Source organism: Bos indicus x Bos taurus, chromosome 3, assembly GCF_003369695.1.
Source record: "Bos indicus x Bos taurus breed Angus x Brahman F1 hybrid chromosome 3, Bos_hybrid_MaternalHap_v2.0, whole genome shotgun sequence".
NCBI lineage: Eukaryota > Metazoa > Chordata > Mammalia > Artiodactyla > Bovidae > Bos > Bos indicus x Bos taurus.
Window position 1 is genome coordinate 23,041,038 of NC_040078.1, and position 21,940 is coordinate 23,062,977.

The 21,940-nt window shown below is 38.6% G+C and overlaps 1 protein-coding gene across 32 annotated transcripts in view; it reads right to left on the reverse strand.

Annotated features, from left to right (window-relative positions):
* PDE4DIP (phosphodiesterase 4D interacting protein) overlaps positions 1-21,940 on the reverse strand; it is a 238,549-nt gene that overhangs the window by 54,275 nt on the left and 162,334 nt on the right. For all 32 annotated transcript variants that reach the window (XR_003509875.1, XR_003509874.1, XR_003509972.1 and 29 more), the window contains 12 exons: positions 14,892-15,023; positions 14,137-14,256; positions 13,803-13,895; positions 13,455-13,667; positions 12,441-12,599; positions 11,486-11,599; positions 11,157-11,294; positions 10,269-10,448; positions 8,969-9,163; positions 5,374-5,541; positions 5,070-5,151; positions 1,585-1,676 (listed from right to left, as the gene is read on the reverse strand). Coding sequence is in view for 28 of the 32 variants with exons in the window: in XM_027535547.1 (XP_027391348.1) it covers positions 1,585-1,676; positions 5,070-5,151; positions 5,374-5,541; positions 8,969-9,163; positions 10,269-10,448; positions 11,157-11,294; positions 11,486-11,599; positions 12,441-12,599; positions 13,455-13,667; positions 13,803-13,895; positions 14,137-14,256; positions 14,892-15,023 (1,686 nt within the window). In the remaining 4 variants the exon portion in view is untranslated. The remainder of the gene's footprint in view (positions 1-1,584; positions 1,677-5,069; positions 5,152-5,373; positions 5,542-8,968; positions 9,164-10,268; positions 10,449-11,156; positions 11,295-11,485; positions 11,600-12,440; positions 12,600-13,454; positions 13,668-13,802; positions 13,896-14,136; positions 14,257-14,891; positions 15,024-21,940) is intronic.

The window sequence follows — 21,940 nt, forward strand, 5'->3', positions numbered from 1 at the left end:
AAATCCTGAAGTCAGTGGGCAGAGGAAATAGTGGGTGTCATGGTTACATTTTGACACTGAAGCAGATGCTTTTCCATATCATATTATTATCAACCAGTAGTGCAAATAAAAACTAGAACATGAATAGTGAGCTACTGGATCAGATCCATAAACCACACCGTGTGATATCAAAGGATGTTTCATAGGAAGTTGTAATGTGGTTTTAATGATGTCCTCTACTTTTTGTTAGCACTACAAAACATACCAAATTGGTTTGTTTTTTTAATTTTTTTTTTTTTTGGCTGTACTGCATGGCATGTGGGATCTCAGGGAAGTCCAGAAACATTAGTCTTAATTGAGTGTATGTGAGAGAAACAGGAACAACATAATGGCTAGGGTAGAACCGAAATTTTAGAAAAGGAGGGAAACTAGGGGATTTTTTTTTAAACTCGTATTTTTAAAATACCACACAATTTCACATCCTCAAAACTTGAGTCATATAACATGATTCTGTTTGTAAGGAGAGATGTGGTAATGAAAAGAAATACAATAAGATAATTTCATCACAAATATGAACACAGGTTTTATATTATAGATCTAACTATGGGAAAGAGGTGGAACAAAAACTGAGGAGCTATATAGACTGGCCAACCAGACTTAGTTTAGGGACCCATGACACTGTCTGATCTTCTACAGTAGAGGCGATGGTGACATAAAGGTTTTTTAGTTTTAGCCTGTAACCCTATATTGTGGCCCTAAAGCTTCCTCTCTCTTCATCCAAGTTGGACAAACAATTAGTTGTATAGGGAGGCAGAAGGGGAAGGGATTCTGTAAGGCTGAGAGGCCTCTTCTAAGAAAATGATGAAAACTGTCACTAGAAATAGAGCATATGGATGGGAAAAATTATCTGCTCCGGGAAAGGACTTCTGAGGAAGCATGCTGAGTCGCAGAAGACCTGAGCTTAAATCACAGCTTTAGTATTTTCTAGCCACATAACAATTCCTCTCCATCTTTTAAAACAGTGTTTCAGCTTCTTCTTCTGTAAAATAGGGCCAACATTAACCTACTTTGCAGAGTTGTAAATATTAGTGCTAATTTAAATGCCCAGTGCAGTGTATAACATACAGCAAGTTCTCAATAAACATTATGGATCTTTCTTGAATGTCTCTTGTTCTATGTTTCTAAAACTAATTTCATGGATCTGTCATAATTATAAGCAGCAATTATATAGCACTTCATTTTTTTCACAAGTCTGCTATCATTATTTTATTCCAGTTAGATATGGGTAAAGAAAACTGTGTTCTTTCAGCACTTAAAAAGTTTTAAGCAATTTCTACTTTTCTCTAGAAAGAAAAAAGGCTCAACTTGCACTTGGACCCAGATATTATACTTGGAGAATTTTACTCTTTCCTTTTTAAAAAATTTTTTTTAAAAAATTTATTTACCTTTAATTGGAGGATGATTGCTTTACAATGTTGTGTTGGTTTCTATAATACATCAATGAATCAGCCATAGGTACACATATGTTCTCTCCCTCTTGAATACTTAAAACTCTTTTGAAAAAAAAATAGGAACTTAGAAATTAGACTTAACTAGAAAACTCACCCGACTTTCTCTCTCTTTTTTAGCCATGAGCTCAAGTTCCTCTTTGGCATTACTCAGTTCTTTTTCCAGCCCCGCAACTGTATCCACCTCCCCTAAAGATGAATACATAGTGCTAGTTACAATCAGTATCAACATAATACGATCTGTGCTGCCTTGTTTCTGAGGAATTTATTCTAAGATGCAACCCAATAACAACAAAACATACATACACAGGATGTTCTTTGCAGCATTATTTGTAATAACAAAACACTGCAATCCATCTATAAGCCTATAAAAAGAAGATTGAATACATATAGTATATCCACACGATGAAGTTCTATATATAGCTGTAAAAAAGAATGAGGAATATCTTTATGAACTGATATGGAGTGATTTCTAAGATATTAAGTACAACAAGCTGTTTAGAAAACAATACATCTATGGAGTATGTTTTATGTCAGGAAAAGGGGACGCATGCATGTTACATATACACATAGGATTAATCTGCTTACTTCTGTAAAAAGAAACACAGGAAGGATACCTCAGAAATGAAACCAGTTGCCTTCAGAGGATGAGTGAAAACAGGAGAGAAAGGACAGAGAAGTAGATGGGACTTCTGAGTACACTTTTCTCTATTTTTGAGCTTGGAACCATTTTAATGTTTTATTATCAATGGGTAAAGTTAGTTCAACAATAATGAGGAAGAAAAATCCAAAACTGAATACTAACAAAAATGAATGAAACTAAACGGCAAATAGATAAGATAATCACCCAGAATACAACTTAAAAAATTAATCCAAATAATTTTTGAATCCAATATTCAACTGTACATCCTCAGTTGGAAATATTCTAAGGATAATAAGAATTACAAAGAAATTTTAAACATTATTTAATAGATTTACTTTTGATAGTGGTATTCATATAGCCATTCTGAAACTATTTTTCTGTATTATGCAAATATATAAATATAGTGATGTTATAGGTAACCAGGTTTCTCAATGTTGGGAGAAGGGAGATATAAAATAAGGGAGAGAAAGAACTTTTACTGTTAAACTGGAATTAGAGGAACCAGTATCAAAAGGTGTTACACACACACATACACATCCTTAGCTCTTTTCACTTAAAAGGGCCTAGAAGCAAAGGACATACCTGAAGTTATGAACTTATCTTATGCCCAGGTATTAGTATATAAATGCTATTACCCATTAAAAGGAACTAGAGAGCTCCTTGAAGTAATGGATAATTTCAGGGCTGAGGCAGGCAAAGAAAAAGGTAATTATATAACATCTTGTGCCGGAGTGTATGGAAGTAATCAAAAACTGATGAAGAATTATTGAAAGGACAGAGAAACAGTTTGAAGGGGCTCCAATTAGCCAAATCCCAAATAATTTGGTCATCACGTGGAAGAATGACAGAAATGGGTAATAAAATATTTTTTAAAAAAAAAACAAGCCATTACTTCATACTTCATACTTTATATCATACTTCATGATATAAACAAACAAAAGGAACAGAAAGGATAGGGAAAGGGCACCTCTTCTTTATACAAGAAGACACATTACTAAAGAAAGAAGAAATTTTAGAAACAGAAAATCAGTTTTCTAAACTACCAAAGTAACAGTGGGTACAAGCAAGCTTGAAGATGCTAAACCACTGGGTGAATGGCTGTGGGAAACAGAACCATCAACACCTTAAGGTATTTGGGCAGATCACTTATCTCTTATTAATTACAAAGGCGAAAATGAACCTTTACAACGGAGACATCTGGTGGATACAACCTTAACCGAATGACTAAACTTAACATCACTGAACATAACACAAGTAGTAACATGGGCTCCTGAGGCATTGCACCAAGAAAGATATCACCCAAGCAGCATTCTTGCCAAAGATGTTTAACTTGAATCTAACCACGAGGAGACAATCAGAGCCAAACTGAGGGCCATTAGCTGGCCCAGAGCTTTAAAAAATGCCAGTGTCAGGGAACAGACTTGTGGCTGCCGAGCGGGGATGGCGGAGGGCTGGATTGGAAACTGGGGGCTGGCAGATGCAAACTATTATATACAGAATGGATAAACAACAAGGTCTGACTGAATGGCAAAGGGAGCTATATTCAATAACCTGTAATAAACCATAATGCAAAAGAATCTGATAAAGATATATACAACAGAATCACTTTGCTGTACACTGGGAACAAACAGCACTATAAATCACCTACACTTGAAATTGAAAAAACTGCTAATGCCAAAAAAAGACAAAAAAGGCTAGAAAATGGTTCTAGATTAAAGGAGACTAAAGAACCATGATGGTAGGGAGGGAAGAAAACAACCAGCTATCAAGAGTATTACAGGGACAATGGAAACCCTGAAAATAGACTGCACAGTAGATGCTAGGACTATGTTAAAGCTACATTGACTGAACTTGGTAATTGTAGTTACCCAGGAGATTGCTCTTGTTTAATGAAGTATTTAGGGATGAAGTGTCATGATCTCTGCAATTTTTAAATGGTTCAGAAAAAACATTACATCTGTGTACACGCACATACATGCAAGAAATGATGCAAAAGTGGCAAAATGTTAACAGTTGGTGAATCTTAATAAAAATGTACATGGGTATTCACTGTACTATTTTTGCCACTTTTATATAGGTTTGAAATTTACAAAATAAATTGGGGAAAGATGCTTTTTTAAAAAGGCAAATAGGGAGTAAATTAAACAAATCCAGCATCTTTACCCTTCGACTAGAATAAAGTTTCCCACTAAAAAATGATTACCTGCACAGCTTACCTATGAATTCCACAATGCCCTATACTATAAAACAGACACAAAGTTTTTACATTCTGAAAATCATTTAAAAAACTGTAAGTTAATTCTTCAAGTCCACAACACTTCTATCAGCACTATAATCACCAAGTCACTAATCATGGTGAGCCCCTGTTTCTGTAACACTTCTCCAGATCCTGATATTTTGGTCTCTGAGACTAATCTAAGGCATTCGTTTTGAGTTTTGCTCACACCTCACATATAATTCAGTTACTTTTATGGAGTTCAAGGCCTACAACCACCTCTTGGATGGGGCAGAGCTTGGCAAATGACTCAATGTACACTGCCTACTCTTCCCAATACTGTAATGTAGCTTATGTCTAGATGTAGTAAGTAGCCTCAGCTTGCTTCAAAGATACTCAGGAGAAGGTATCAGCCCCATGGTCCTGCCGTGTAGGTTTGAAAACACTGCCTCCTGCATTCTTGAGTCCCTGCAAAGCTATCTGAAAAGGAAAATTAGGATGCAGCTTCTTTGGGCCAAATTGTATAGCCAGAACAATAGCTTTAATTCAATGTAAGGTAAAGTCAGTTCTCCCAAGAACAGATATATCTTCAGTCTTTCAGTGGAATCCAAGCTTATTTTTTCCATTAAGGTAGGAAAGGAAAGAGTCTTGGCCAAATCTGTTAACAGAGTGTTACAAGAAGGAAAGACAGAGATTCCTTAATGAAATCAAATTTGATACTTACCTAACGAGGACCTGGGTACGCTAGCATCCCCTTTGGCAGTCAATGAAGTGCTATCATCTCTGGAGGGTATATGCACTGAACCCTAAAAATTGGAAGAGTTGGGGGATTTAGGAAGATACAGGAATCATGATCACAATGACAGGACTTGGAACATCCTCACACAACTTGGAATTAAAATTATCATACTTATGCCTCAGATATATGAAAATATAAGAAAATATATATATTTTATATATATATATATATATATATATATAAGAAAATGCAGCTGGCATAAACATCTATACAAGTCTATAGTTCTTACTTGATCAGTTTGCTCTCCAAGATGGGGGCTGATGGAGGTAACTTCAGCTGGTCGGTTAGAGAGGGGTGCTTGGGACATCATGAAATCTTTCCCTCCTAAATATTGGCGCAGGGCCTGTAATTCTGAATTTCTTTCCATTAGAGCTTGTACCATCTTTTCTGCAGCAGCCTAGTAAGGAAATCACAAGCAACATGAGACAGAGACTCTAATAAAACAAAATTTGTGTTCTGATGTCATTTGTTAAAAGCCAACCATTTAAAAAAAAGTTAGTGGGGCTCTAAGAAATCGTTTCCTTGCTTTCATTTTACAGGAAAAAACAGTCAAGGAGTGGAAAGAAAGTCTGTCATAGACAGAATACTGGAAAAACAGAACACAACATGTCTATCATAGATAAACTCATCTGAAATTGGTTCTGCTAGAAATGCCAGGCTAATACCATATTGAACTGGGTAACTGATGTCTTTCTTTACTTGGGGATACATGTGCCTTTGGCATGGATGGTCTTGCTCAAACATTTGTCATTTGCATGGTTTGCTCCCTTAAAATGTCTAGGAAAGTGTCAGTCACTCAGTTGTGTCTGACTCTTTGTGACCCCATGAACTGTAGCCTGTCAAGCTCTTCTGTTCATGGAATTCTCCAGGAAAGAATACTGGAATGGGTTGCCATTTCCTTCTTCAAGGTCTTTGCCAAATTTCAACTTTTCAGATTGGCCTTTTCTGCATTTCCTATCTAAATGCAGCAAGCTCATCTACTCCCAATTTCTGCTGACCTGCTACATTTTTTTTTACATTGCACTTACCAGTAATCAATATATCTATTATTGTCTCTCTCTCCTCCAACACCTGCAACTGGATGAAAGTTTTCTAAGAGCAAGCACTGTGATGTTTTATTCAGTGCTGAATCCCAAGCTCCCAGAACAGAGTCTGGCCCATAGAAGGCACTCAATACATAGGCACTCAAGACCTAGATATTGAATGAATCACACAGGAACATTTTATCAGACCACATGACCAGGAGAATCTGGACCTCAAAATCACACCAGTTTATTTCATTTCTAATCCCATAGTTTACTAAGACACATGATGGCACAATAAGGAAAAAATTGATAAAGAACCTGCCTGCCAATGCAGGAGACATAAGAGACATGGGTTCGATCTCTGGGTTGGGAAGATGCCCTGGAGGAGGGCATGGCAACCCACTCCGGTGTTCCAGCCTGGAGAATCCATATGGACAGAGGAGCCTGGTGGGCTATAGTCAACAGGGTCACAAAGAGTCAGACACAACTGAAGCAACTTAGCATGCACACCACATAGAAAGTCTGCATTTAATTAGAAAATCCAGAAATAATAAACTAAGACTAAAATTACTAAGAATGTAAGATGATGGATATGTCAGATATAGCATCAACTATCTCTGGGGAGAATTACTACTGTTTTAAATAAGAATCTGAGCCCTCGCCATAACTTCTAAGAGAAATGAAAGAACAACCTTCTAGCTTTAACATGGAAAATTCAGACTCTTTAGGGATTTGGACATAACCATCTTAGATGTAACAGTACGTTATTAATTTGCCTTAATAAAAAACTGTTAGACTATGGGAAGAAACAAAGTAAATAATACACAAGATATCTTGTGTCATACATATGATCTAACTGGCTTGACTCTTTCTAGTAATGCTGCTTTTAGCACCACTCCCTCAAATGTGGTTCATGGACCAGCAGCATCACCATCATCTGGAAGCTTGTAAGAAATGCAGATTTTTGAGGCCATGTTTTTTAAAAGCTATTTGAGGGATTGTTCTGCATATAAAATTCAAGAACCACATCTAGAAGAATACAATCACTACTCTTCCTTGAGCTGAAGATCTTTTGTAATTTCAGGCATCTCTTAGATTCCATTATTTTACTACAAACGCATACACAACATATATGTATATATTAAGTGTAATAAGACTAATTCTTTCACATGACAAAAGGGTGAAAAAGAAAACTCAAAGACTCATTAGTCTCCTGCTAAATTTTTAAATAATTTACAATGATTTTGTTAGGTCATTCTAAAAGCAGTTTCTGCAGCACAAAGCAGCATGTTTCTAACAAAATGTGTATTTACTTCAGTGGGCCTAAGAATTGGATGAGTGGAATATAACCATCCCATACTAAAAGGAAGCATTAGAGACTATTACAGTCAAATAACATAGGCAATGGTAAGAATCTATTTCCCTCTGAAAACTGACTAGGGGGAATTCTGAGTGACAGGTCCCTGAAATGTAGCACAAGCCAACTATATCAGACTCTAGCCTTTAGGAGAAAGATATATGGAAATGAGGATTAAATTAAGAATTTGCTTTTGAAATATTTGTGGTACATATACACAATGGAGTATTACTCGCCATTAAAAAGAATACATTTGAATCAGTTCTAATGAGGTGGATGAAACTGGAGCCTATTATACAGAGTGAAGTAAGCCAGAAAGAAAAACACCAATACAGTATACTAACGCATATATATGGAATTTAGAAAGATAGTAACGATAACCCTATATGCGAGACAGCAAAAGAGACAAAGATGTATAGAACAGTCTTTTGGACTCTGTGAGAGAGGGAGAGGGTGGGATGATTTGGGAGAATGGCATTGAAACATGTATAATATCATATAAGAAACGAATCGCCAGTCCAGGTTCAATGCAGGATACAGGATGCTTGGGGCTGGTGCACTGGGATGACCCAGAGGGATGGTATGGCGAGGGAGGTGGGAGGAGGGTTCAGGATGGGGAACACGTGTATACCTGTGGCAGATTCATGTTGATGTATGGCAAAACCAATACAATATTGTAATTAGCCTCCAATTAAAATAAATAAATTTGTATTAAAAAAAGAAATATTTGTGCATTGTTATTTTGAAATTACTATATCCCATATTACTATGAGATTGTTTATTCTCATCATGGCTTTGAAAAAAATCTTTTCTTCCCTCTTAAGATAACTCAGACTTTACATGAATTAAGAGAAAATGTACAAAGAATAAGCTTCCCCATATCTTGGGTAGAAACAAAATATCACTCAAGTCTTGATAATTTAGAATTGAAATCAAAACACTCCAGAACCCCATATTTCTTATGGTCAAAATGATCAGAACATTAAGGAAAGGAAAATGTTATCAATACATAATGAACTTAATGAGTGGGAATATGTATTATTTAGGCACCCTCCAAAAGCAAAGTGTTCTAGAAATAGTTCATATGGGCATCCCTGGTGGCTCAGCTGGTAAAAAATCTGCCTGCAATGCAAGAGACGTGGTTTTGATCCCTGAGTTGGGAAGATCCCCTGAAAAAGGGAATGGCTACCCACTCCATTATTCTGGCTGAAGAACTCCAAGGACTGTATGGCCATGGGTCACAGAGTTGGATACGACTGAGTGACTTTCACTTGATGATTCATGTAAAACTATAGTCTAGTCAATAGGCTGAAGGAAAAAAAGCTAATAGAATGGACTTAAGACAACATAAATTTTACAAGTTACAAGGGTCTGATGCTTTCTGTAGTGTGGACTATAAATGTACAGGGCGATGCTCTCCCAGCCTGTGCATTAGTCCTTACGTGGCTCTCCTGCTCTCTGGTGCTCATGGACTGAAGCAGGCCCTGAATCTCCATTTCATATTCCACTGCTTGCTTGTTCCGATCACTCAGAAGGTCCTGCAGCATCCTTTCCTTCTGCTGTAGACGCTGGCACAGCTCCTCAACTATCTCAGTCTGCCCTGGTCCAAGTTTGCAGAGCAATGTTGCGGTAAGATCCTAATTCAGGAGAGACAGTGTAAGTTCTGGAGGAAAGAATTCCCTCTAATACACATCAAAGGGCTTAAAAGAATCTTTCATAGAAGAGACAGCAAGTATGATGTTTTACTCATTTTTGTTGCCCCAGATCTAGCACAGGCCTTGCACATAAAAGACTGTCAATACACAGTGAATGAACACTAATAATACAGAAAAAAAAAAACTTAGAATGACAACTTACATGTTGTTTTCTAAAATAAGTCCTTTCCTTATATGCTCAGGGCACATAATATTGGGGATAAAGGGGCACTCAATTCATTTATTTTCTCCCCAGTTTAACTTTATAGGGGAACACACAATGATAAACTGCAAAAAACAACAAGCACTGTTTTTATAAGCATGGTGATGTAGCTCCTAGGTCTACACTAGGAGGTAATACATGGTGGTTAAAACTGCGGAGCCACACCATCTGGGTTGCACACTGGTTATACCACTTATTAGCTATGTCACTTTGGATAAGTTAATTCACCTCAGAAGTCTGTTCCCTTGACTGTAAAAGAGGAATAACAGTATGTACCTCATAGGTTTGCAAGGATTCAGTGAATTAGTATCCATCTTAAACGGGGCTTCCCTAGTGGCTCAGTGGTAAAGAATCTGCCTGCAGTGCAGGAGATCAGGGTTTGATCCCCGGGTGGGAAAGATCCCCTGCAGGAGGGCATGGCAACCCACTCTAGTATTCTTGCCTGGAGAATCCCATGGACAGAGGAGCCTGGTGGGCTACAGTCCATAGGGTTGCACAGTCAGACATGAGTGAGGCGACTAAGCAGTAGCAGTAAGCTCTTAAAACAGCGCCTGACGCAGCATATGCACCATAACAAAGGTTAGTTACCATACTGTGGGTATATTTTTTAGATCTCATTCTCACATAACTTCTTTGAGAAAGATAATTGTTCCCTTGAGTTTATAGGCGTAGGGGAAAAATTCCCGTGAAAGCCAATGACCTGCTCAGGCACAGGATGGAATTAAACACTTGGGTCACCAGTCTCTCAGACCTCAAGAGTCCTAATCCAAGACTGAGATTATGTCATCACTAAACCGACAGCCCGTAAGTTAACTAAATCCTTGCCTCCACTTCTTTGTTCCTGTCATGCAGAGATGTCTGTAGCTGCTGAATGATGCTTTCTTGCTCCTTCTGCCAACGGCTAAATTTGGTTTCCATTTCTTCTTTCAGCCACTGGAGGTTCTGACAGGTGGCAGACAACTGTTCCACTTCCAGGCCTTTGGACCTCAGGAGACTCTCCATACTCTACAGTCACAGAGACAGCAGTTGCTAAGTCAAAGAGCCACCCCACACTCCTCAGCATGAACAGGAGACCTGACTCACCTTTACATTATCTCCTCCATTATCTTATCTATTTATTTTGCAAAAGGAAAAACTGTGTATCTAATCTAACAATGCCATATTAGTCTATTTTTTGTTATTAGAAACTCTTATATAGTTTGTAGAGAGAGAGATATAATGTATGTCCTAAATAAAGTATTTTGGAGGAAGTGAAGAACTTCTTTAAGAAGTTCCAGATGGTTAAATATTAAAGATCTAAAAGAAATATACAAAAATAGCCCAGAGTAAATATTAATAAGAGAAACAAGGACTCTTGACTGTGGTTATACACAGACATGTACATAATATTAATGAGAAAAATACAATATAACAGTTGTATCTGAGCAATGGTTCTATAAAAGCATATAAACACTGGCAAGGATTAGAAATAAATTAGAGCTATGAATCCATATTCACTGCCCTGTCCTACAAAGTTCATACTAGAAGTGCTAAAACTTCTCACTCCATAGTCTATGATAACAGAACTAATGACTGCTATTTTTGTTTGGTTTTGTATTTTTTAATATATAAAACACATATCCTGATTTTCAGCAAATGATGGAAGGGGTGATGCTTCAGGCTTGGAATCCAAGTGGGAGAGGGATGCTGAGTCATGACGGCGTTTGCTCTAACCTGCATGGTAGCTTCATTGGCGGAGAGGATACCGCGCAGCCTCTCTAAGTCGTGATCTCGCTCTCTCATGGCAAGGTGAAGCTGACGCAGTTCTTTTTCCTTTTCTTCTAGGCTGGAGAACTTTTCATCTATAGCCCGCTGCAAGCAAAATAAGCATCCCAAAGCTCCGTAAGAGCCACTATTCTGATTACACTTATTCAATAAGATTCCAAATATAAAAGAATAGAAAATCAACTCCAAAAAGCAGCAAATTCAGTTAACACACATTTCTATAGTCCCTCTGGGGACAGAATAACCCATAGCATCATGAGCAGAATTATGGTACATACCTCTAGGGCAACATCTCTATCTTGTATTCTTTGCCTAAGTTTCTCAAGCAACATTTCATTTGCTTCAAGGGTTTTGTCTGAGTTATTTCGGTACTGCAGAAGCTCCCGAAATTCCTATCAGGACCAAGAAATAATTTCCTTTATTCATTTTACTTAGTATTAACTGAATTCCTACACTGTGTCAAGCAATCTGTTAGTGTTTCAGGATAAAAAACACAATGTGATCACTCTCAAGGGGAACACAGTTTAGCAGAGATAGCAGACACACAAAGCGCTAACAATTCTGCATCATATATATGTGAGTATACAGAAACACGTCTCCTGGGGGAACACAGGACGCACTGTCTAACTCTGCCTGAAGGTGTCACTAAAGTTCGCAGGAAGGAGGTTACATTGCTCTTAAAGCAAGCACTAAGAGTTTCCCAAGAGGCTGTGTGAGGTATTTCTGTCAGAGAAAAAATGTAGGTATAATATATGTATGCGTATTATGAAAAAAATCACATGGTCAATGAAGTATAAGGTATTCAATGTGACTAAATCTTAGAGTAGGTGGTAGAACTGACCACTCTCTCCCTTAGTCTTCCATTTTTTCCCTATAACTTACATTTTATCACCTAAATAGCTGGATATATAAGAGGTCTTCAGCGGGAGTAGAAGACATATCTTCTCTTCATCTTCCTCTTCCTGGCCTGGTATCTGACTCACAGAGATGCTTAATAACTATTGGCTAAATATTTACCGCTGAAGTCTTTCCGGTCTTTGTTCTTATTTCCTACACTTGCTGGTTATCATCTTGGTTCACAGATTGTACTTTCTATTTCTTTTGAATCCTCCTGGTTCCCACATCTCAATGATCTACATGCAGGAGGTACTCAACACAAGTGGACAGATGATATGAACATAAATGCCCGTGTCCTGTGAACCCAGTTTTAGCTGAGTCATTCTGTGGACTCACCTGAAGCAGCTGCTCTTTGTGACTCAGACTGTAGTGGAGGTGCTGAATGTGCTGCTCTTGGGTGCGAATCTCATTATATTTTTCAGCCTCCAGGGTATGAAGCTGTTGGCTCTTACTCTGAAGTTCTCCTTGTAGCTGCTGTAGGGCTTTTTGCAATTCCTGAATTAAACAGATTCCCTTTTTCAAACAATCTAAAATTTTCACATGGTCATTAGATACGGAGGCCTTAAAACTTTCAAGGCATAGAGACCAAAAAAATAAAGTAGCAAAAAGTGCCATTCTTAAAATTAGGAAAGAAATACTACAAGGGTCAAATAGGATGAGGGAAACTATGGGAACTGTGGATGGGAGTATTAATACTCTGATTCAATACTTACTTTTTGGCTTAAAAGTGATATATCTATATAAGCACTAAGTGGGATTTGGTTCCAGTGTAAACATGGATCCTTTATCAATAAGCTCAAGGATACACGATTACTACCCATGCTTTTAAATCTTAAAGAAGAACTGGGAGCATTTTTTCCAAGCTAACAAGAAACTATTTAAGAATTATGTGTTTTAATTTTTTAAAAAAGCACACATGGCTAACTATGTAGGCCATTCCTCTCACTCAATTGGTCTTCCTGCTTTTCTGTCTCACTGACTTTTACCCACCCTTCAAGAATAATCTTAGACAATATGCTCCTTTGTGAAGCTTTCTCTGGCTCCCTCAGCTCTCCCTATATATTCCTATAGGATCCTTATGCCTCCTCTATAATATTTGCCACACTGAAATACTGTTTACAAGACTGTCTCTCATACTATATTACAAGTATCTTAGGAGGAAAGTGCCTGTGATACTCACTCTTGTATTTCCACAACACAGCCCAATACCTGGCATACAGAATAAGGGTTAGCAAATGTTGAACTGAATTACTTAGATTAAGTAAGTTCAACACAAGCTATCCCTATAAAAAGTTATGACCAGGGCAAAGTTCACCTTTACACACTGCCACACAACGATTAATGATTTACTTGGTTATGTTTCCAAGAAGCCTCTTTCTGCTGTTCTCTCTCCTGTGCTGCAGCCTCTACAAACCGCACACATCGTCTAGCATCAGCCAGCTGCCTTTCTTTTTGGCGTACTGCCCTCTGGAGCTTCTGTATTTCAAGCTGGCTGCAGAATAAAGCACTTTGAAGATCAAGCAGAGCCACCTGTTGCTGAGCTGGGGAAGTACCCTCTGAGTTCTGAAAAGAGAGAGAAAAGCATCGTCACAAGAAGGCCCGGCACTGAGCAGCCAAGAAGACCACCGAGACCAAGACCGTGGCTGAGAGTGGCACATCCTCAAGTGATGCCTCCTGCCCTGGGTGATCCTCACATACATGAAGCTGTTTAAGCTGACTCTGGTGCAGCATTTCTCGAAGCTTAGCCATTGTGTCGTTTTGACCTTCAATCACCTGGTACAACTCCTCGGTCTGCAAACGAGAGAGGGGGTACCAAACATATTAGCAAACTAAGTATAAACTCCATTATCTTATTATCTCACCGATACAGATTTTAGTAGCAGGACTATTCCAAAATACCAATCTAGATGACACGACAATTTCTCTAAGATCTGTTAGGCTGAAAATATCCATTTCTACAAATTATAGGATACTTGTCTACTTTGATGGGAAAAACATTTCCTCATAGGTCCATGATTGCCAAACATTTTACCTCACTTTCCCTGCTTTTCAGAGTTTCCTTGAGGTTTTGAATTGTATCATCTTGCTTCTGAGATGACTCCTGAACAGACTTCAGTTCATAGCTCATTTCATTCAGTTTTTCTTGAAGCATCTGAATTCAGTAAAGAAAAACAGTTTGGTAGGTCAATGATTTCTTTTACTCTCAAATGCGACCATGAAATCTGTCCTCAAATCGAGGTTTAAAGGATTTCTTTAGGGGATGTTACGTTGCTATTTTCCCCCACACAGTGTAACCATTAAAGTCTTAAGTCAATCAGCAAAGTAGCAGGAGACATGAAATACTTCCTTCAGTACTCAATTGCTTCAACTCTCATGAGCTGTGCTTTCTGTATGACAGCAGCCATACTGGGGGTACTTGTCCACATGAGTCACTGTGGAGCCTTTATACAAAGACCAAGGAGCTTTTGCTGTCTACTACATGACAGGACACAAGGGTAGAACAAGCAAGGAGTGCTGCGTCCCAAACTGTGGGAATCTTCTTCTAAGCAGATGTTAAAACCCATGGGCTGTATAAAGGTCAAACGTTAAATCAAAAGCATAAACTTCTTGTCTCAGTACCTTATACAGTTAAAAACCATATTCAAGTTTTAATTTCAGACCTAAAAGACAGCAGAAATTCTGATCTGTGCAGAACAGACTAAAACACTTGAGACCGGAAGGAAAGAGCTACACTTCTAAGGACATAAAGAAACCCTGTGATCCCCAAGGGCATGGTTTTGATCATACCTTGTTGGTGGTCTCTGTTTGCTGGATTTTTTCCTGGAGTTCTGCCAGATGGGAATCAGATACAGACTGCTGAGTTGTACCGGTCTCATTTGAATTCAACTTCTGTTGTTTGAGTAAGTCTTCAGTCATGGGCTAGGAAGAAGCACAAGACAAGTTAAGTGTATCCGACAATAAATTTTATCTTCAAATGTTTTTGGCCTCTTTTGCCAGAGACTTAGAAAATTACAGCTGCTGAATGGATCATCAGTATGAATTGATGAAGACAAGGAAAAGTTCTGTTCCTTATTAAGACTTATCAAGTCACTTACTCCCAAGCTACCATTCATACCTTTCTGTACGAACCTATACAAACACTACTCAAAGCAAGTAATTCAGAAATTAAAAAGGGAGGATTTTAAAAAACACTCATGATGGCCAAATATTTGCTATATTCTATTTGCAATCAGGGAATTCAAAATATCAAATTTCTACCATTCCTAGGGGAGAAAACGTTATAATTCAACTACCCTCCTTATAGTATGCCTATTTCACATTATTAGAAAAATGAGTAGATTTCAAATATGAAGCATACATTAGATAATAGTATTTAATCAATACTAAATTTCCTAACTTTGGTAACTGAATTGTTGTTATGCTATCTTTAGGAATTACATGCTTATTGAGCATAAAGATATATCTGCAATTAATTCTCAAATAATTCAGAAATAAAAAATGTGTCTACAGATAGTTGGAGTGATAAAGCAATTGTAGCAACATATTAGCAACTGGTAAATCTGAGTAAATCTTAGCAACTGGTGAACTTGGAAGTTCTTTGTACTTCTCTTAAGACTTCTCTAAGTTTGAAATTATTTCAAAGTAAAAAATAAAAATTAAAACTTCAAATCCATAAGGTCTGGGAAGGACGTATGTTTTATAGGAATATTAGTTCATCAAAAAGACTTTGGAGTAAAAAACATCTATTTATATTTGGGACAATCAATCAGACTAAGATAACTCATTGAACTTGACCTAATATTCATTATGAGCTGCTGCTACTGCTGCTGCTAAGTTGCTTCAGTCGTGTCCGACTCTGTGCGTCCCAATGGACGGCAGCCCACCAGGCTCCCCCGTCCCTCGGATTCTCCAGGCAAGAACACTGGAGTGGGTTGCCATTTCCTTCCCCAATGCATGAAAGTGAAAAGTGACAGTGAAGTCACTCAGTCATATCCGACTCTTCGCGACCCCATGGACTGCAGCCTACCAGGCTCCTCCGTCGATGGGATTTTCCAGGCAAGGGTACTGGAGTGGGGTGCCATTGCCTTCTCCATTATGAGCTAAGATACAGAATTAAAACTTTAGCAATTCACTGTGGCATTAAATTCCACCTTTTCTCTCCCTGCTTCCTCCCCTCTTCTCTCCCACTCCCAATTAGGGAAAATACAAATCCATTAGGAAGAGAAAAAAGGCAACTGCTCTTCATTTTTTCTTTACCTCACATGTTCAAGTTCTGACTACCACCTTCCAGGCTGGGGGTTACAGCTGACCTTAAACCACTTCCTGATAGCAATTGACTGGAAGTATGGGCCTCCCTCCTGGCTCAGATGGTAAAGAATCTGCCTGCAATGAGGGAGACCTGGGTTCAATCCCTGGGTTGGGAAGGCAATGGCTACCCACTCCAGTATTCTGGCCTGGAGAATTTCAAGGACAGAGGAGCCTGGCAGGCTACAGTCCATGGGGTCGCACAGTCAGACACAACTGAGTGCCTTTCAGTTTCTTTCTTAATAAAGATTTCAGAAGAAAAATCTTTTCTATTCTCCCAGCGCTGTTCATCATTTTAAAAAATATCTACGAAGTACCCTAATATGCAAAGCACTATGGGAGGGGGAGTGGGGAGCCACAGAATAAAAGAACAAGGAAACACACAAAATAAAAGATAGTGACAAGGAAACAGGTAAGCAGTACAAAGTCATTAAGTTACTCTAAATTGGCTGATCAGTGGGAGGTCTCTTTCAGACAGCATTTAAATGAAGATCTACCTGATAAGGAACCAGCAATGCAAAGATCTAGGCAGAGCAACAACTCATGGAAAAGACCTAGGGTAGATACAACCCTGGGAAAGAAAATGCCTTTGTGGATGGAGAAGTACTTTTCAACAGAAATATAATGTGAGCTACATGTGTAATTTAAAATTTTCTAGTTATCTTCATTGACTAAAGTAAAACATAAATAAACTTAATTTTAATAAAACATTTTGCCACTCAGTCGTGTCTGACTCTTCAGGCCAGAATACTGGCGTGGGTAACCTTTCCCTTCTCCAGGGGATCTTCCCAAGCCAGGGATCGAAATCCAGGTCTCCCACATGGCAAGTGGATTCTTTACAAGCTAAGCCACAGTTCAGTGCAGTTCAGTCGCTCAGTCGTGCCCGACTCTTTGTGACCCCATGGACTGCAGCATGCTAGGCCTCCCTGTCCATCACCAACTCCCAGAGTTTACTCAAACTCATGTCCATTGAGTCGGTGATGCCGTCCAACCATCTCATCCTCTGTCGTCCCCTTCTCCTCTCGCCTTCAATCTTTCCCAGCATCAGGATCTTTTCAAATGAGTCAGATCTTGACATCAGGTGGCCAAAGTATTAGAGTTTCAGCTTTAGCATCAGTCCTTCCAATGAATATTCAGGAGTGATTTCCTTTAGAATGGACTGGTTGGATCTCCTTGCAGTCCAAGGGACTCTCAAGAGTCTTCTCCAACACCACAGTTCAAAAGCATCAATTCTTTGGCGCTCAGCTTTCTTTATAGTCCAGCTCTCACATCCATACATGACTATTGGAAAAACCATAGCTTTGACTAGATGGACCTTTGGCTGGCAAGGTAATGTCTCTGCTTTTGAATATGCTGTCTAGGTTGGTCATAGATTTTCTTCCAAGGAGCAAGCATCTTTTAATTTCATGGCTGCAGTCGCCATCTGCAGTGATTTTAGAACTCAAAAAAATAAAGTTTGTCACTGTTTCCACTGTTTCCCCATCTATTTGCCATGAAGTGATGGGACGAGATACCATGACCTTAGTTTTCTGAATGTTGAGTTTTAAGCCAACTTTTTCACTCTCCTCTTTCACTTTCATCAAGAGGCTCTTTAGGTCTTGATGAGCCACAAGAGAAGCCCAAGAATACTGGAGTGAGCTATCTGGAGTATAGCCTATCCCTTCTCCAGGGGATCTTCCTAATCCAGGAATCGAACTGGGGTCTCCTGCATTGCAGACGGATTCTTTACCAACTGAGTTATCAGGGAAACCTTTCAATGAAACATTTTGACCAAATATATTTAAAATATTGTCACAAGTATGCATGCAATATGAAAATTAACAAGATACTAATTCTTTACATTGTTCCTTTAAAATTAAAGGTATACTGTACACTCATAGCATATCTCAATTTGGACTAGCCACATTTCATGCAGTCAACAGCCACACAAGGCTAACGGTTGCCTTGCTGGAGCACACAGGGCCAGAGCACGATGGGCAAAGTGGGTGCTGACACATGATGAAGTGGGAAGGCAGGCAGGGGTCAGATCAGATGTAGCTTCTGTGCACCACAGGTAATGAAGCTGTATTTCATTCTCATTGACATGGGAATGGACTGCAGTGTTTTTAACAGAAAAGTAATCAATTATATTTAAATTTTTAAAAGATCACTCTAGTTGCTATGTGATAACTGAACTGTTGGAGAGCATCAGGAAAAATGAGAAGACCAGCTAGGAGGCTGCTGCATGGGAATGAAAATACTGCTTTGGATTATAGTGGTAATAAAGGAGGGAAAGAGAAATGGATAGATTCGGACATGTTTTGAAAGTAGAGGCAACAGGCCTGGATAGTGGGAGAGGGAGAAAGAGACAAGTAGCAAGGATAAGGACTCCTAGAAAAAATTGAGATATTTGTTGTGGGTATAATGGGGAGCCTTGCCCTGAAGCAATGTGAATTATGTCACACCACAGGAGAGGCAACTCTTTTCATAGATATTTACAACAGTTCTACTGATAAATAACTTTATCACTTAACGATAAAACCTTCTCTACAAAACTTGGCTTCTTACTTCCTCGGTGTAAAACAACTTTTCAACAACATCTATTTTAAAGTATTTTCCAAATTTAAACTGTAACAAGCAGAATTAAGTAAAATAGCTTCAAGTTTTAAATGCCAGGGAAGGTAGCCATATTTAGTCACTTCAAACCAAAGAATCTTAGACCAGTGAAGGACACTTTATAAACTAACCATCTGATCCACTCTCAACTCACGTGTGAGAAAATGGAGACTTATAACAGGTAAATAAATTGTCCAAAGTTACATCGGAAATAGAATCCAATTAAACTGAATGCACTTAAAGCGGTAACTTCTCTTTCATATTTATAAAATCGACTGCCTACCATAATGCCTGGAATATTAAGTAAGTAAGTGTTTTTCGCTCAGTCGTGCCCAACTCTTTGTGACCCCATGGACTGCAGCCCACCAGGCTCCTCTGTCCATGATACTTTCCAGGCAAGGCTACTGGAGTGGGTTGCCATTTCCTTCTCCAGGGGATCTTCCCAACCCAGGGATCAAACCCAGGTCTCCCGCATTGCAGGTAGATTCTTTACCAGCTGAGCCACAAGGGAAGCCGCCTGGAATATTACTCAAACCAAAAATTTTTGCTTACAGTGAACGACAGAAACAAAAGCAAATAAGCAACAGGTCTGTCTTCTAATTTCCAGCCCAATGTTATAATCCCTCAGTGGCTCTCTTAGAAAAAAGACTGGCTAGATAGAAAGGGAGATGTTTAATTTAAATATTTCAACATCAACTTTAAATCTGAAGAATGCCACAGAAGAGCACATAATGAGTCTGGACCTCATCTGAACCCATCTTGGCATGCGTATTCATAGGAAACCTCTCCTTCTAGGAATGTCATGTATGGACCAAAAGGCTGGAAGACGCTTGTGTCTTCTTTATTCTTAGTACTTTGTTACTTTAAATCTCAAGAAAAAAAAAAAAGTCCTTGCAGGTAAGTCTGCCAAAAGAGTGCTTAGCAAAGGCCCACTGAGTAAACAGCTGACAATTAATTCTTGTGAGTATCAAGTACATAAACCAATCACTCCTATGAAGATTTTGTAGAGCATGACATCAGTAATACTTGATCTGGTTGAATGCGTGTTAATCTCCAGGGTATCAGTTACTAAAATCATGTTGTAATCATAATTTTAAGTTGCTTTTGACTCAGGACAAATCGGAGAAGGCAATGGCACCCTACTCCAGTACTTTTGCCTGGAAAACCCCATGGATGGAGGGGCCTGGTAGGCTGCAGTCCATGGGGTCGCTAGGAGTTGGACACGACTGAGCGACTTCACTTTCACTTTTCACTTTCATGCTTTGGAGAAGGAAATGGCAACCCACTCCAGTGTTCTTGCCTGGAGAATCCCAGGGACGGGGGAACCTGGTGGGCTGCCGTCTATGGGGTCACAGAGAGTCCGACACGACTGAAGTGACTTAGCAGCAGCAGCAGCAGGACAAATGCTTTTCAGCAACAGAAAAGAGAATTCCTTCCAAGTCTAATGGTGCATAATATAAGACCTTTGGGCTAAAAGGCGGTTATTTTGATCTGGATTAACATTTTTCTTGACACTTTCCTAGTCATAACAGCAAGTCATAGAGCTCAAACTGCTATAATTTTCTATCCTATTGTTAGTAATAGAAGATACAGCAGCATCTAATGCTTACATCTTGCAAAGGGCCTGATCTGGGTTATGTAGCTAAGCTATGAGAGGGATAAATTCATCACAGTCATACAAGAGCAGGTTTTGGCATTGCAAGGTTTGAAGCAAAGATCTCTCACTCTTTGAATTTAGATAGAAAAGGAATCTGCACATGAGCCAAAACTGAAATAATGTTCACTAAGGGACACGGCCCTCCTATCATAGCTTTTCTAGTTCTGGGCCAGACCATAAAGAAGGAAATAACAAGATAGAAGAAGGCTTCAAAAAGAAAAACCTTGGGTCTTCAGACATAAATTCTGTAGGAGGCAATAAATCAGTTTGCACAATATGAGAAAATTAGTAAGCAGAACTACATTGTTGCTCGTTAGCTTTAAAATAAGAAAGAAAGAAAAAGGAGAAAGGCAACCAGGAGGAATTCTGATGGTGACATTTAACAGTAACCAGATTAAACAAAGGAATCAAAACGCCCTTACAGAACAATCTCCCTCTTTAGGAGAGAAGAGCTTTTCTTCATATTTCGAGTACAATTTAACTAAAGGAAAATAATTTGCACTTACTTCTATTCTATACACACTTGTTCAGAGAAAGACAAAAATCTGTCTGCCTTTGTCCCACTTAGCTCTGCTTTCGCCATAAAGCACACTAGGCCTTAAAACGCTTATAAAAGTCAACCAGACTTAGACAGTAGATCTGGAATCCAAAATACACATTTTATCTACAAACACTTTAAGTCTAATTAATCTATTTCCCTCCACATTCTTAATTACTGGAGAAAATAGCTTAGCAATCAAATGCCATAATTCTTCAAGCTGAATGTTTTCTCTCTTCTATGTTTTAATATTCAACAAACAGTAAAGATGGTAAAGCCTGATGACAGCAGAAGTCTTATACTGCTGTATTAAAGGGCTATTTTTTTTTCTAATGTCTACATTTAGTGAAGTAAAGCGATTTGACCTAAAGGTACAATTACCATATTTTAACTGTGCTCATTAGGATGCCAAATTTCTTCACAGTATCTATCCCTAAAGAATCTGCCTGACATCCTCAGGTTATAGAATGAAAGCCCTGCACTTAAAATAAGTAGTTATTTAATTCAATGCCATCAGGCAGTGTGATTTAATACACAGAATAAAAAGGTCTTGGATGAGAATGGCTAGGAACCTTTGACACCACCGGAGCTAAGTCATTTAACCATGAGCTTTCCATATCTCTAAACTGAGAGACTGCATGAGATGATCTTTAGAATCCTTCTCAATTCCAAAATTTGTTGAGCCTAGGCACCAAGAGAGTATTTTAAATTTAATATGGAGGAAAAAACTCTTGCTTTACT